At 37.0% G+C, this 17,317-nt stretch overlaps 1 protein-coding gene across 1 annotated transcript in view; it reads right to left on the bottom strand.

The window, feature by feature from the left end:
• SLC2A13 (solute carrier family 2 member 13) overlaps positions 1–17,317 on the bottom strand; it is a 175,027-nt gene that overhangs the window by 79,470 nt on the left and 78,240 nt on the right. Inside the window, exon 4 of the mRNA XM_068930516.1 lies at positions 17,025–17,133. Coding sequence (XP_068786617.1) covers positions 17,025–17,133 — 109 coding nt within the window. The remainder of the gene's footprint in view (positions 1–17,024; positions 17,134–17,317) is intronic.

The raw sequence follows: 17,317 nt of genomic DNA, 5'->3' as shown, positions 1-17,317 counted from the left end.
CTCACTCAGGCACTCAGATTTCTGAGTGATTTAAACAGCATGCATTTGATGAGAATTAACTGTTGAGCTTGGGAGTTGTCAACCTTTATTAGAGGCACAAAGAGAATTCCACATAAAGAAAGACTGGGGAAAATCAGAACTTGCTTAGTTTTGAGAAGAGACAAGCATGTATGACAAAATACAGTTTTGAAAAGGGAATACTAAGAGAATGTTAACTTTTGCTAATTTTACTCTCACATGGAGGGGCACAGAAAAAAAATCAGAAGTAACGCATATATATAGATGAAAAATGATCTTAAAAAACAATTACCTGGCAGACTTGTCTATCTGGGTACCAAATTCACTAATTTCACAGCATTCAAATAGTAGTATGCAAATAGAAAACGACTGTACCCTTTAGCATTAGAGTATGCCTCTTTTTAGCATTCCTCGCAGATATCTGCAGATACGCCTTAGAGGAAACTTTCCTCAAAGACAGTGTCACAAGAACATCAAATGAGTTACCACATAATTCACAGAAATAAGAGCTGACTTTGTTGGGCAAGCAACAATAGATTAACTCTAGTTGATATATTGCCCTTCACTGGCTAGCACCTAGCAGCAGGTTAAGAAATCAAGCCTTCCTTAATGCTATGAGGGCTTTTGACCCCAACAAATGAGGTGGTGTCTTCTCAAGCAACAGTCATGGTCTCCCCACCAAATCAGTCTTAAAGCATGGACAGAGAGTGTGGGTTTAGGAGACTGCAGGGTCAAAACTCTTGAACAGTAATGGACAGTAACTATTTGCTCTAATTCCTTACCACCACTGGGTAGCAATTTTCCACTGTTCTCCAGCAGCTAGTAAATCTGCGTAAGCCCTCTGTATCAGCCATCAATACCACATCCCTGATTTCCTCAATGAAGATAGCGCTGTGCTACTAACAATTGGTTTAATGTGGCTTAAACATACAGTGATATCAAAGATTCCCGGGTTAACCACCCTAGTATATACTTCGTAGATAAATTTTATTTGCAAATACAGTGTGGAGTTAAATGCACAAAACACCTTTATCAATATGTAAGGTAGGAATTTGTTTTATAATATGTTTATGTTTCTACCCACAAATTGTAGAAATAAAACAAAGTGAATTCAACCTACTTGTACAAACTTCAGAAAAACAGCTTGTTTTCAAATTGTCACATCTTCATCCTTTCTCTATCTGGAAAGAGTTCACGTATTCCTGATTTATCTTTTAACCTAAAATCTCCTATGAGTATTAACTTCTGCGTTACTGAAAATTTTCCTGTTTTCTTAAAATCTCTAGAATTCTCCAAAGAACATAAAAGCCCGCAGACTTCAGATACGTGATTTACATAAATCTGGACACAAAAGAACTAACACAATTTTAACATTTATCCATTGATAAAGTTATAACAAATAAAAATGATAATTAGTTACACACATAATATATTTAGGTACTGTTATCTTGAGAAGAATTGAGATGACTCTTGATCTCAGCACCTTTCTTCAAAAAAAGTCAAAGACCAGTACAGGTATCTAAGCAAAGGTGAGGACAAACTGGTGGTGAGGGAACTGCTCTCACAAGCTGCAAACATGTAGTGAAAAACTTACTGCAGGAATAAAGAGGCAGCAGACTCTGTGCTACATATTGTTCTGCTTTATTAAGGATAGAAATCAACTTAAGCATTACATTCTGTTCCCATTTTCCCTCTTCCCCTGCTTTCTCCTTATAATACCTCCAACTTCACCTTGGGAAAGAATCTCCTTCTAGCATGGTTTCTGCCTGGCCTAAATAGAGCCAGTCACTTCCAGGAATACATTTTGTTGTGTTTAGACACCTCTGTAAAATAATACAGGCATGATTACGCCACACAGCAATACACTTATTCTGACTTTCACAACAATATGAAAAAGCTTATTCAAAATCTTGCATATCATTATTTATTTAGATACAGAAAACAGTCAGTATCTTGAATCTTCCAGAAAGCTAGCTGACATGTCAAAACAGCCAAACCATGTTATATTGCTTTACTCTACCATTAATTAGTCTAATGAACATTGAAGCCTCACTAGAGAGGATGAAGCTGTGACTCAGAGCAACAGATGCGATTCTGATCTGAAATCTCTGGGGAGTGTCTGTGACAGTAATAGTCAGTCTGAAGAGCAGCACCATGGAGGAAGAAATTTCTGCCATGAAGGAAGAAATTAGTCCTTGAACAGCAGTTAATTTGTTCCAGACAAAGAATTTCGCTGTTAGGAAAGGAAAATGTCTTCTATGAAACTGCAATAAATCCCAAAACAAGTAAATCATTTCAACTCTACTGAGAATGTCTAGTTTTGAAAGATAACTGTAAATATCAGTTGCTCTTATGTTCTTTATAACTGAATTTAAATACAAGAAAAAGTAATAAGCTGATGCATAAACCTAAGAACACATACTCCCATCAATAATATTAAAAAGTATATGTCAAATTTACATCCTGCGCTTCTGTACATGATGCAGATTAAGCGTGCAGCAAGCATGGAATCATTGAGAGATTATGCAGTTAGCAGAACCAAAAGATGATTTGCTGAAAAGATAAGCCACAGATCTACTCAGATACTGTAAGTGAAGATGAAAGATAGACCTCAGAAATGGTCAAGCCGACGACAGTTATACTACAGTAGCCAGCCTGACCAATTCTGCGTGTACAACTAAGAATGCTGTAAAAGACTCATGGAGACCTAATCAACTGATTAACATGCCCTTCTGCACTGAAGAGTTTCCATAGACGGTGACATCATTTACAGCTATGTACCATCAAGGAAAGCCACGGAAGTTGCTCAAGTGCAACTGCAGATAGAGTTGGACAGAACAATCTTTTCTGGAGATTCTTAAAGAAGAGGTGATCAAGACTTCACAGAGCAGCTGGGAATTTGACCATATGAGCATTCGTTTAAATTACCTTCTAGCTAGTTTAAGTTAACAAATGTCATAAGCAAACAAAGAGCAAGATCCCAAGACCTGTGAAAACCTGACAGGTTATCTTGCAGAGTCCGTGTTCCCTGCCTTAGTAGAGTAAATCATATTATATATATACATTACTACAAGGACATCCTCTTTCTGCCTCTGTCCAGAACTCTGGCCGTCCCTGAGCTCATTTTCCGCAATGTGACCAGAATTATCAATAAAATTGTTCTTTCCTATCAGATATAAGCATTCAAATTCAAAATAGGACTATATACCCTGGAAAATACAATGAGCTAAGCGTTGCTAATTTTACTTATTCAAAGCTCAATAAAGCAAATAGGATAGAAAAGAATACTGTACTGTATGCCAATTATCAAATTATAAATGTTCTAACACAATGTTTATTTCTTTACAGTTACAAGAAACAGTGTGAAAAGAAAGAAAGGAAAATGACTTGAAATGAGTGTGTGTTTCCCTGAAGAGCTGTCCTATTTCACTAATAAGCCACTCTCCATTCTTACGTGCATCAGAAACATGCATCCTGTCTTTTATTTTCACCCTAAACAAATGACATTATGGGAATATATCACAACCTGAAAGAAAAACACGCTAAATTTGATTCTTGAGTATTAAAATTGTTGAAAAATCTGTAATTTTTGGAACATGAAATTGAAAAAGTGACAACACTAGCAAACAAACGTTTCTCAAAAGATCCCTTTTGTTTCACTTCTGTGTGCAAACAGGATAGAGCTATCAACTCAGTATAGTGCTAAGATTTCTTTTAGTGCTTCGAATATCTCTGTAGTATTAAATCGTGGTTAAATTCTCTTTTAGTCCCTTATTCCCTCGAGATTTGAAAAGGCCACATCCAAAATAAAAATAGCCGAATTGTTATACTGAGATTTTACGTAGCTCCCTACAGCCCTTAACGCAGAAGTGTTTAAATTACTTTTACCTGCTTCCCTCTTTCATCCACCTATAGGGGCAAAAAGTATTGCTTTAGCGCACAAAAAGATCTATTTCTCAATACTTAACAGGGCAGTGGAAAAAGTAACATTTCCAGGGATGAATGCATATGCAAGGTGTTTGTCTCACCTCACATGAGGTAGGTCAGAAAAAATAAGAGGAAAGCCAGGGCTGGCCTCCTCCTTCACCCAGCGATAAGGTCCCCTTTCTTTTCAAGCTCATGAGGGTACATTTACATTGCAAACACTGACCCTGCTGTATCATGCGATGATATACACAGTTTGCCTTGAAAGTAGCAAACTGAGGACGCAACTGTGAATATAAGCATCTCCTCAGAGTTCTGTCAATTTTTGATTGTTTTTAAGAACAAATTTTTTTATTCTGGTATGATTTAAACACTTGAAGCTGAAAACATTAAGCTGCAGCCTTTAAAAGTTTCACTGCTCAAGTGTTCTCATCTCTTTCCCCAATATATAAACCTACTGCAGAAATAATACAATCAAGTAAGTAGAAACAGGCAATCAAGTGGGGAAAAGAATCCCAAATTCTCTTATCTCGTTATTTTTGTTGTGTTTTTGTAAGGCCTTTCACACACACATCCCTTTCTTTTAAAGGATCTTCCATTCATTATTCTGTCAAAAATTCAAGTTTAAGTAAAGAAAGGGGCTTTCAGAAAAACAGTATGAATCAGCAATCTGGTATTTCTCTGATCTACTTTGCCCTTGTGAAAGGTAGAAAATAATTCGCTTCCTCTGTACAATGCATGCAGGTCTGCTGATAATAATGTAGTCTCACAAATCTTTGTATTTCCAGGATGTTTATAATACATGTCTATTAAAGAGAACCAAAATATCACAAAAGGATTTTTGTTCTTTTATGAGAACACTGGAAATCACTAAATGAAGTGTTGTTACCTCATACAGAATTGTTAGTATCCGGAAGGGGGCGGGAGGGGGGAGAACAGGACAAAAACAAAATATACAATAAGCTGTCACAAGCTGCTGCTCGATCCCCTCACCCGAAGAGGACTACACTCAAACTGTGCCTCACCAGATTTCCCTCCAGCTCTAATAACACGTGACCTCTAAAGAAACTATAGAAAATAGCCAGAGACTCCAGAGGCAAGCAGCAAAGATCAAAAACATCATCTCTAGCTATTGAGAGGACTTTCTACAGTTCTATATAGCTTCTGTACTCTGACCAGCTGCCTATACCGCCATCCTCACTCCCTCACCGGACTCTCCATCTTAACATTTTCCCTGTTCCTGCCCATTTATACCCTCTTCCTTGCTGGCTTTACACATAGCATTCTTTTTCACCACACTGGGAAATTAAGAGACTCTTTGGTGCCATCTTATTTTTTCTTTCCATTTGGTGACTGTATTCCCTATTGCACCTTCTATGTGGTCTATTTTGACCGTAGCAGTCTTTGTATTTGCAAACTGCTCACAGTAACGAGGTCCTGATCAGCCTTTAGATGTTGCCATGTTTTATTTATGACCGATTTCCGGACTGTTTTCATTTATGGTAAATTTTTGCACGATACGTAACCTTTCTTTTTTTTTTTTTTTTCTTTTCTCTCAGCCTCTGTCACATAAGACAGCTTGACTAGCCTGCAGTGGTTTAACTCATATTGACGGACTCCAAAGAATCCAATTTACAGAACTGCTTCCTGTGGCCTTAAAGTAAAGGTGAATAAACAGATCTAAAGGGCATCGTACCTCTTACTCAGTGTTTGAATGGGATCAGTAATATATTTCATCAAGGTTTTTACGTTGCTGTTTTTGACAGCATCTAATCAGGTGACCTTTTGTAGTTTCATTCTGTGCCTTTTCAGGATGCTTTATATCATGAGCTTTGATTTGTTTCACAGTTGTATATTCCTTGTTTTGCATTTAAGGGGTATACACCATTTTATTGCTAAGAATACAGTCCAACATTTGAATAGTACTTGTCTTCTAGGTTTTCACAGGTGACCAAACCTACCAGGCAAACAAAATCGACTCCCCTTACAATTCTACCGTAGCTTAAGGAAGAAAGAACTAAATTGATCAACTTGCTGGTGCTTGGTTTCCGGACAAGTTTTCAAAGCCAGTATTGAAATACTTGACTGAAGAATGGCCCTTGCTAGAGATAATAAAAACATATAGATTAACAAAATTATGCCTACTTAACAACTGCACAAGAAAGAAATTATTACAATACTATGAGAGTGGTAATAACATAGGTATTAGAGAGGTAATAACACAGGAAAAACCGTTAAGAGACAGAACTGAGTTCTGGCGGCTATCTAGACAAACGATATCTTTTAACAAAAGGGTTCCTATTTAGGGAACCTCCTCTGGCAGTCATTCATGAATGATTTATGAATACTGCTACTTTGACTGCATTTCATTGCTTGGCTTTATATATAAACAACATTAATGAGATGCATTTAATTGACTTATCAACAGCTACACCATCTATGTACTACGTGTAAAACAAAGCCATTTTACTTCTTGCACAATTGTTTTACTGTAATGGCTAATAACCCAAGGCATATGTTTCAACAAAGACTTTGCTCCCACCCACACAGTTCACACATTTCCTCCTGCACCGTCCTGCAGCGAAGTTAATACTGAATTTGTGACATGAGAGTTATTACCAAGGCAACAGATAGAAATCAAACAATATTATGATTTCACTACATGCAGAAGCAAGAGTAGACGCTGAATGAAAAAAATAGGAAAAATGTTTATTAAAGACACAAAATCTTCAACAATAACAAGAGGAATGCTAGAAAATATTATTGATTTGAGCACATTTCTTCTTTAAATAAATACTTTCTTTTCAAGCTTCCTCCAAAATGTCAGCCCTTCTTTAAATATGGTTTCACAACCTCAAGAATGGTAGGAACCAATTTTATCATATACCATTTTAAAAATTATATCAAGACAAAAAAAAGTATTTATGATTATGATAGGACTGTTAGTTGTCTTTCAGTATTTTAATAAAAATCTCTCAACATTCTGGCTACTTTACCACTGATAGTTACCTAAACATTTACGAAAAAATGGGGTGAAAAAAAGGTGCATATGGTCCTTGTGGTTCAGATTTTATTTAAAAAGAAAACATGTTCCAAATCAGAAGACAGATAGTAGGATTTCCTACAAAATAACTTGGTAACATTACCTTTTCTACAGTTCTTTGAAGAGAACATGTTATAAAAATAAATATTAATATTTCCAAATGAAGATGATTACAAGTCTTTGTATTCGTAACATTCAACCTAAGACTTGAAAGGAATTTCCTTCTCTGAAAGTATCTACATTGAAAAAAATAAGATTTATTAAAGAGATTCAGCTTAGGTTGTTGGGGGGAGAGGTAGGGGTTTTTTGAATGTCAGTTAATACACAGAGGAATCCTTTTTAATACTTCTGCAACATTTTTGAAAATAAATTAACACAACTGCCAGGCAAGGCCTGCCTCTAGTAGACAACTGAGACACAATACATGCTGCTGCCATGACATGAGGTCGATTTTCACTCGTGCTATTGCATGCTTCAGTATATATTCTTCTAACTAATAACCCAAGAGAGAAATCTGTGACAATAAAGGAAGAAAAAAGGGAAAGATTACATATGGTAGTTCTTTAACTTGTTAAGATATTGAAGGTTCAGCATTGGAAAAAAAAAGGCATTCAGCACCAGTGAAATCAGCAGGAGTCTAATACTTAATAAATTTCAATAGTTTTGAAACAGAATTAGATCCTTGAGTTAACTGGCAAATATAATATCTGAAACATACCTCACACCTGAGCTGCTGAGCCTGCTTCCTCTGCAGGTTGAGAAGGCTTTTTGTAGTTTATTTTTAAACCTTAAAAAAATTATAACGCAAAAAATCATCAACTTCAAGACCCTTTAATGCATTTGGCAGCCTGAGATGTTTTATATTCGTTTAGGTTTTTGCTTCATTCTTCTGTTTCTCAGGTGTTCAATAATACTCTTCTTGAAATAAATGGATAGCCTACCAGAACTACTAGGACAGAAGTGGCATGTAAAAATTTCATTTAAAAGAAATTGGCCTTTTTTTTTTTTTTTTTAAATATAAGCCAACACTTCTGCCTTGTAGTTTATGTCTACTAATTCCAGTCTGCAAATACTGAAAAACTAAATATTATTTCTAATACATTCTCTATTGCTGTAGCTTCTTAAGACTGAGCAATTAGAAAGGATGAGTGTTTCCAGCTTCCCTTAAGAGACTCAGTCTAGTATTTCTAAGCACTAATCTATGTTCTGATAATCATTCTAGATTTTACTTTTCTTAATTTCATCCCATTACTCTTGTTATAAAACATCTTTAAAACTTTTCTATCTAAACTACCTGTTCTTTCATCTCTAATGCTTAGGCCAAGGATGTATTTTTAAAAGCTATCTTCCAAAAGCTTTGGCTAGTTTGCTCGACAAAACAAGCAGCTTTTTAAATAAGATAAACATTTCACAGCTTTAATCTGGCTAACAACTCCATTATGATTTGTTTGTTTTGCATCTTTTTTTTCCCTTTTAAGTGGCTTAAAGCTGCGATTTTTTTCTTTTTTCTTTTAAATAGAATACAAACACAAAACGCATCACCCTGTGCAGTGAACAGGCATTAGCAGTGAGAAGCTCTAGCCTGAGATGGAAACTCAAAGTTGGGTACTGCATTGCCCAAATAACCCAATCCACAGTCACATTTGTATTGTTTTCTGGGTTTTCTTCTTCTTCTTTTTTTTTTTTTTTAAAAAAACAATGAATTGCAAATTCATACCTACAAACTGAATCAGGTTATTTTCTGACAAGGTGAGAAAAACAGGAAAAGGAAGATTCACTTTTTTTTATTTGTAATTGTTGATTTGAAACTTAGCATATTCTGCTTTTTTTGTGCTAGCACCACCATTACACAGGTAATGTTTTTACAGCTTCATTTTAGGATATCAGCCTTTGCCCTTTTTCCAAACAGATTTACTCCCTTACTGGTATTCTAAACGCCCTCTCACAAGCGTCTGGGATCAAAAATTATAGCATTCAGAGCTAAACCACAAAATCCTTAGGCTGCCGACATGTAAGCATAGTTGTACATATTGCTCAGGATTTTGTAGGGTATCTCCAACAAGTGCATACAAGACTATTTAAGAATAATATTTCACTTTATAAATGGAACTTTTGAAGTACAAGTCATCCACTGAAATATAGCTAATGATACAAAAAATTTAGCAACATCATAACTGCCTTATAAATTTTCAAATTTACCGAACTGCCTTCTTGAAGTAGGTCTTTTATTTTGTGTTTTCAATCTTTCTAGAAATCAAGTACTCCTCTACTTACTATGTTACTTAAGTTACTATCCAGTTGAACACTCTCAACTAGCTCCTTCTTATTGCTTAGGCTCAAATAAAGAAGGGCATCCACTAGAATTAGCTGTCTCTATCTTTTCTATTATATGCCAGCACATTCCCACTGGAACGGCTACATGTGCTCTGCTTCTGGACCAATATTTAAGTAGTTTTAATCTCTTACTGCTACAGGGGCCTAATCTTCAGATAATTCTACTAGATAAATAAAAAGAAAAAAGCCAACAAAAGAAAAAAAATAAAGCCAGAACACCCTCTATCATCTCATTTTATTGATTTGCAATTCAGAAGTACATAAAACCCCACCCTGCTCTCCACATCTTTCTGTTGTTTCCAAGGGTTCTCACTAGGGCTCTCTTCCCCTATATACAGGGCCTCAGAGCAGGCATGTATCTCTGACAGATGAAGTAGCACTTATATATCCCTCCCTCTAGCATCCTCTCACTCAACAACAAGATACCTCTGTTTGCATCATTATTCCACTTACAGTATACCAACTTAGTACAAAATCAAAGCAAAGACTAAGACTTCTAAGCTCTACTCTTTATTCCTCACAGGAAGGACCTTTGAAGCTCAGAGTATCCAAGAACAAACTGAGGAGACAAGTTATTGGCTGTGCAAAAACAAAGCTCATATGGCAGGCTGCTTGGCAATTACTGTGGCCCAGTTTAAATCAAAATGCAGACTACAGTAAAAGATGCATCACTCTTAAATGAACGCTATGCAACTGGGATGATATTTTAACAGTGTTTTGTGGGTGTGTGGGTGGGTGTGTGGGGTTTTTTTTTGTTTTTTTGTTAAGAGCAGACTACTTTCTGGCTTTTGTTTCAAAATGCATAACCAGAATACACAATAGAAAGCTATACAAACTAAAATCAATGGTTAAATACAAGCCACAAGAAAAATGAGAGCCACAATCACATTTTTTGAAAGCAGGCTTTGTTCACAGATGTCAAGATTTCATTTCCAGTATCCAAATCAACAGTTAATGGTCTAGTAGAGTCTTATTATTACCCTCCAATTACCAACTTATTAATTATTAACCAGGTAGAGGCTCTCTAGGGTTGCTGAGGCTGAAGAAGTAACTAGTTTTTCAGAAACAATTCTATTTATTATTATTGTAACTTTTTCATTCAGACAGCTGCAAGTTGCTACTGCTTTTGCTGTTATTTTAAAAATATCCTAAAAAGTTCTCCTCAAATAGTATTTATTCAGTGACCTTCAACAAAAACACCAAAGGTTTATTTGTACCGTCACTTTCACAAGTGAAGGTTTGCAGCTCCTTGCAGGTTCAAGCTTTGTAATTGCTGTACAATAGACCCGGCCATTAAACCTATCAGGAAATGTTCTTTCACACCATTAAACTTCTCTCTAACATCTATTAAACTTCAAAAGTAACCTGGCTTCTTTCCAGCCTCGGTCCTCTTCTCTGTCATGCATTTTTTATTCTCTCAGTTATATTCAGCATAACGTTCATTCACTTTTCATGTTAATTGTTTTAATATTCTTAACTTTTCATCAAACCCTCAATTTCCGCTTGTTACATAACCTCCTTTTGCTCACTTTTGTCTTTTCCATCTTTCTTTTATTCAGCTCTTTTTTCTCTCTCATTACTGTGAGCTTTTTTCCTCTTCTATATAATATTTTCTTCCACTCTCCATTTCTTGCCAGCTGGAGAAGAATGCTTGTTTTTATCATCTCATTTTTTTGTTCCTTTGTTTGCTTGCACAGATTAAAAAAATAAGACTGCAACAGCTTGAAAGCGTCTGGGGAACAAATTCAGATACAGATATATTTTACGTGCGAATTCACTTAACCTTTAGGAGATGCAAGGATATTCTAACAATGACAAAATATTTTATTTACTGGGAATAACAGGTCACATACACTAGTGAAACTCCAAGCTGAAAAAAAGCTGAAGTCCATAAGCTATCCTTGTTGACATGGTATACCACATTTCTGTTACAGAAATGTTACAAAATTTCTAACACAATATGAAAAGATAATAGCAAACGACTAAATTAGCATCACGTCAAGATTACTATTTCAACTGTAAAACAAAATATTTTGTTTAGCTTTCATCAACTCTGCTTCTCTTAAAAGTTTTTTGAGAATACGACTAATTAAGATGATACAGCTGCCTCTTAAGTCTTATTGAGACAAAATAATACAGATTTACAGTCTTGAGGACATAGATGGCTTGTGTGAATGTACCTCAGCTAGCTTAGAACTAGCTAGTCTCAAAAAGGGAAGAAGAAATTCTGGCACAGGTCACAAAACCTTGATGCAGTCCAGAGTGAACATATGTACGACAAAACAACACTGAGCTGCCTCCTATAATGGCTAAATTACTGCTTAGTATTGAAGCTAATTTAGGATTTTTCCAAGAGCTTTTCTCCCCATGACTTGTTTTGACTGCACTGAAGCTGCACAGTATCTGGAATGTCTTCAGAAGTCATAGTCCTGCTGGGACTTGAGCATATAGCTAAAACACTGATCTACATTGTACTTTTCACTGAACAATCTGAAATAGTCAAATCCTTCAACATACAAAAAAAAAAAAAAAAAGATTTTTGCGTAAGATTTTTAGAAGTAACCGATGAGGAAAATGTATCTTGAAATTTTACCTTAAAATTTTATCTTACTTTACCTCTCCCAAGTTTTAACTATGTGCCACTGTAGGTTTGAAAATATCTGCACACCTGTGATTCAGTAAAATTTCTGGATATGTTACTACTAACTACCTAATTTGCAGTAACTGCTATTCCGGAATACAACCTCCTTCACAATGCCTTTGTTTGGTATCCTGTCAGATGGATTTGTGACTCTAGGCTTGAAATAGTGAACTTCTGTTTTCAAGATATGAAAATCCTCAAACGGTAAGAAATCAAAAACTTGAATCCTTTCCAATTTGCTTGCACTACTGGTAGAGATGCTTGTCCAAAATTGAGTGAAATTATCTTTCGTAAGTCAGTTAACCTGTGGCAAAGGCCACAGCAAAGCCATGGCAAAAAGGAAACATTTTTTTCTACCTCAGGCCTTGTATCTTACAGCACTGGTATCCTTATTCTCAGGAAAAAAAGGAAACAAAACAATAGGTCACTGAGCTTCACTCTTTACTAACTAAATTTAGTATGCCAGAATCTGTTTGCAAGAGTCACAATCTCCCTAGCCTATTTTAAAATTTTTTTTTTTTTTAGATCCACCTCCTTGAAGCAGAAGTTGCTCTGCATGCAGTTCTCAACTCCAATGGCTTCCTACTCATGCCCTGAGCATCTGGATGTCACGTACATATTCAGCTGATTCAAATATAACATGAAGCTATTTCTGTGCATCAAACCAGATCAACTGCACGGACCAAGCACAGTCCTCAAGAACTCTTGCAAGAGCTCTTCTTTTATTTTCCTTTCCCCATGCTCATAAAAAATTCTATTATACATGGACTTAGTTTATTCCAGCTGTCACTGGGGTCGCTACTCCTACTCAAGGTCTCACTCAAAAATATTCAATAGACTTCCGTGAACTCTTGAGCATCTGAAGCTCCAGATTTTTGCTGTTGTCTCTATGGTTTTCTTTTACTTTCTTTTTTTTTTTTTTTCCCCTGCATTTTAGCATCTCTTCTGTTCCTGGGGACACTGAGTGATTACTTTTAGATCCCTGTAAAATTTCTCGGTATAATTCCCTACCTCTTTAACAGCCTGACTTTTCGATAACAAATTTTGTTTTCTTAAATAAAGCAGTTAGTTGGTGCAGCACAGAGAAAAAATGAGTAAGTGTTAAATAGTACGATAGCTGTTTTCTTGCTCAACTATTTTTAATTCACTTTCCTACTTTGTGATTTGATTACGGATTTTAAAAATTTGGAGTTTTCCAGACAAACACAAACTCACTCCTATGGTCTTGCTTTCCTACACTGAGATACAAGATATAGCTAATTCTTTTCCTAAGAAATAGTGGAGAGCCTCAAAACAGAAAAGTAGAACAAGACAGGACCTGTCATGGATGCTGCCACATATACTGGCCACAATATAGAGAAGTTCTTATGGAAATATGTAAAGGGAGAGTGGCCCAACTAGATGCTGTTAAACTCCCTACAAGGAGAAGCCACACAACAGCAAGTCATGGTAAACAACCCCTTCTCCTAGGGCCTAGGAAGCGGTATGCCAAGAGAACAGGACTCACAGCAACATTTATACCTTACACTGAACACCAACCACCAAGACAAATTTTGGGAACTGTTCTTTTCAGTAACTAAGTTTGCAAAACCTGTAAGGGAAAAAGCCGACAACGATCCTACAACCCTCAGTTACAACTGAGATCTGTCTACTGCTGCTAAAAAAGAACAATTTTAGAGTTACAGAATCAAACATGAAGAGGACAACAGTGCTTAGATAGTTAATACAACCTAATAGTTCCTTAAGGTACCATTTAACTACCACATTAAATACATTCGAGGGCTGTGCTGCCATTCAGAGGGACCTGGCCAGGCTGGAGAGCTGGGCAGAGAGGAACCTCCTGAAGTTGAACAAAGGCAAGTGCAGGGTGGTGCCCCTCGGGAGGAAGAACCCCATGCTCCAGCACAGGCTGGGGGCTGACCTGCTGGAAAGCAGCTGTGCAGAGAAGGACCTGGGAGTGCTGGTGGACAACAAGTTGAGCATGAGGCAGCAATGTGCCCTTGTGGCCAAGAAGGCCAATGGCATCCTGGGGTGCATCAGGCAGAGTGTTGCCAGCAGGTGGAGGGAGGTGATCCTGCCCCTCTCCTCAGCCGTGGTGAGGCCTCACCTGGAGTACTGTGTCCAGTGCTGGGCTCCCCAGTACAAGAGAGACACGGAGCTCCTGGAGAGAGTCCAGCAAAGGAGTACGAAGATGATGAAGGGACTGGAGCATCTTCTCAAATGAGGAAAGGCTGAGGGAGCTGGGCCTGTTCAGCCTGGAGAAGAGAAGACTGAGAGGTGATCTCATCAATGTGTACAAGTATCTGAAGAGGGGGGATGTCGAGAGGATGAGGCCAGTCTCTTCTCCGTGGTGCCCAGCGACAGGACAAGAGGCAACGGGCACAAACGGAAACACAGGAAGTTCCATCTGAACCTGAGGAAAAACTTCTTCACTGTGAGAGTGACAGAGCATTGGAACAGGTTGCCCAGAGAGGTAGTGGAGTCTCCCTCCCTCGATATATTCAAAAGTTGTCTGGACACGGTCCTGGGCAACATGCTCTAGGGGACCCTGCCTGAGCAGGAGGGTTGGACTAGATGATCTCCAGAGGTCCTTCTAACCTCAACCGTTTTGTGATTCTGTGAATTTGTATGTAAGCAACCCATCAACAGACAACTGCTTCCTTGTATTTCAAAAACTTCCCTTTATAGGAAACCGTTATCTTGCAGAACCTGATAGCTAAAAATTCAGTTATACTGGATTATTAAAATACTGGATGTTGCAAATTGTTTACAAGTCAGTCCTTTAACAACAGTGCCTTCATGTGTTTATTATAGGGATTTTCGTATTTTAAAGCTAAGATTCAACTATATTTTATAGTTGTAACAACTATAGTTGTACAGAAGCAATTAAGTCAATTCCAAACTGTTTCTAAACCATCCTACGTAGTAAGGGGTTTGAAATTTTAAAGCATCTGAAGTTTAAGATAAGCAAAGTCAGCCTACCAGTGTCATAAACCTTGTGAACTGTTCATTTTTTGTTCTGTCGCAGTAAGACTTCCTAAAGAAGAACCAGAATGTGAGAATGGCTCTCCTAGGCCAAAGGCTGTATCCACAGCCTGTTTAATAATACTTTAATAATTTTTATTATGTGAGTTTTCCTAATTAATTTCTAAACTTATTTGTACTTCCGGCTTCCTAATTAATTTCTAAACTTATTTGTACTTCCGGCATCCTTAACATCTGTGGCTATGATTTCCAGTGTAGTTATGCACTGCTTGAAGAAATGTTTCCTTCTGTTTATTTTAAACCTAATACAGGCTAAGAAATTGTGTTATAAGAAATAATAAATAATTACACCCTCCCCATCTCTTCCATGCTATTAGTAGTTTTACATGTCTCTCCCATTTCTTCTGTACTCGCTCCTTTTCCAAGCTGAAGAGTCCTCACAAATTTGTTCATGTACAGGCACATCTTTTTTCATACACAAGCTGGTTTACACTTTTTAAAGACAGGATTTCTACATTTTTTGCACTATTCCAGACTGGTCACTGCTGTCATCACTGCATTTGTACAGAACCAGCCACAACTCCAAGATCTCCTTCTTCAGTAGTAACAGTTAATTTAGACCTCCATGCACATTATTTAAGAGTCCAGTTCACTCCCACAAGCATTACTGCATATTCAATGTAAAGGCCAGTTCAGTCATTTTTCATTGGGCATTATATTCCCATAACTCTTCATTATCAAAAATTTGGGGGCTTTGATCTCCTAAATCGTATATAAGCACGAGCTGTTTCTCTCCTGTTTAGCTCCTTCCACAGATTATTTATTAATTGGACAGCAAAGCTCTCTGCTTAGATGCCTGTAGGATTCTACTGTTGGCTTTCTTCCATTGTGAAGAGAGATCATTTTTTCTTACCCTTTATGTCATATCTTAACAAGCTATTAAGCCATGAGAGGACTCCTCTCTTTCTTTTGTGACTGTCCACTTTCTTCAGGAAACTTTGGCAACACCTGTCATGAGCTAGGATGATTAGTTCATATGGTTCTAGTGTGCCTATAAACTCAAACATTTCCAACGGATTTGAAGCTATAATGTCTCTACAACAGACCTGCTGGCTCTTCTTTACAATAATTTTATGTTCTCCATCTGTACATTCATTTTTCATATGTGTAACCACACTCCTCATGTTATTCTATGACAACTTCAACTAATTTTGATCAGCACAGGATTCAAACTTTCTGTGTCATAGCTCAATGCAACACTCCTCCTCCCTCTCCCCGATGGAGATTATGTTACTCCTCTGATACCCAGACAATCTAAACAACAGGTTACACGCTAAAAGTTCCAAATTCAATGATTTTAGCTGCTCCTTTTAACTAGTTTTCCACAAGCTGTCTTGTTTAGATGTAAAACCCTCCACGAGGTGTTACTGTAATAGTTACGTTTGCTCTTAAACAATATGGAAATTACATTTATTATGGTTACTCTTGTAGGCTGGATCAACAGTAACTTCATCTTAGACTAGCTCTTGTGCACTGCACATTTACCAAGAACTACTTACCTTGGTAGGTGACAACTTACAAAAAAACCCAATAAATTGACTTCATCTCTACACTTACTCAGTCCTCCTACAGGTAATGGAAGCATATAATATTGGCATCTTCTTTCTTGGCATCTTTTACCTCCTTAAGGACTTCATAGTAATTTTCCACCTTCTTTATATGGTCAACAGGCCAGCGTCTCCTGTATTTTGACTTATTTTCACACAAATCCAATCAATGGGAGTGCTTTCTGATCTAGACCTACCATACATACCTTTGACTGTAAACTCTAATATATAGTATCACACCTCCCAGACTACAGTCTGTATTTTCATCTTTACATAAACGCCTATCCTTGGGTTAGCATCAATCTCCTGAGATGCCTAATAAGTCAAAACGCAGATTTAAAACTAGGCACTCCACCTCACACACCCCCATTGTTCTCATTTCAGATTTTGTCTGGATGGCCATAAACAATTGCTATTGGTCAACTGTCTGCTTTTACATTTTAAAAAAGAGAAGAAAGTAATAAATACATACATGACGGTGTTAATCCCTGACAGTTGTTGAAACATCTGCAGACCACAACCCACAATTAAGGCTCTTCGAGTTGGAGGGTATGTTAACATTCTGCAGATCACAGGTCCAGCTTAAAAACAAACAAACAGAAGAATATATAATAGTTCTTGAATGCTCTCTATCAAGACAACGTTCCCAAGCATAAGTTTTTGCACTTCATTTTGATACAAACTGGGATTCCTTCAATTATTTCTGAATAACTTTATCATCTCAGTTCTTTTCTGCACTGTACTAAAAGGAAGATTTTCAGGAAA

This window comes from Struthio camelus, chromosome 1, assembly GCF_040807025.1.
Source record: "Struthio camelus isolate bStrCam1 chromosome 1, bStrCam1.hap1, whole genome shotgun sequence".
Classification (NCBI taxonomy): Eukaryota; Metazoa; Chordata; class Aves; order Struthioniformes; family Struthionidae; genus Struthio; species Struthio camelus.
This window is presented reverse-complemented; position numbering and strand designations above follow the sequence as displayed.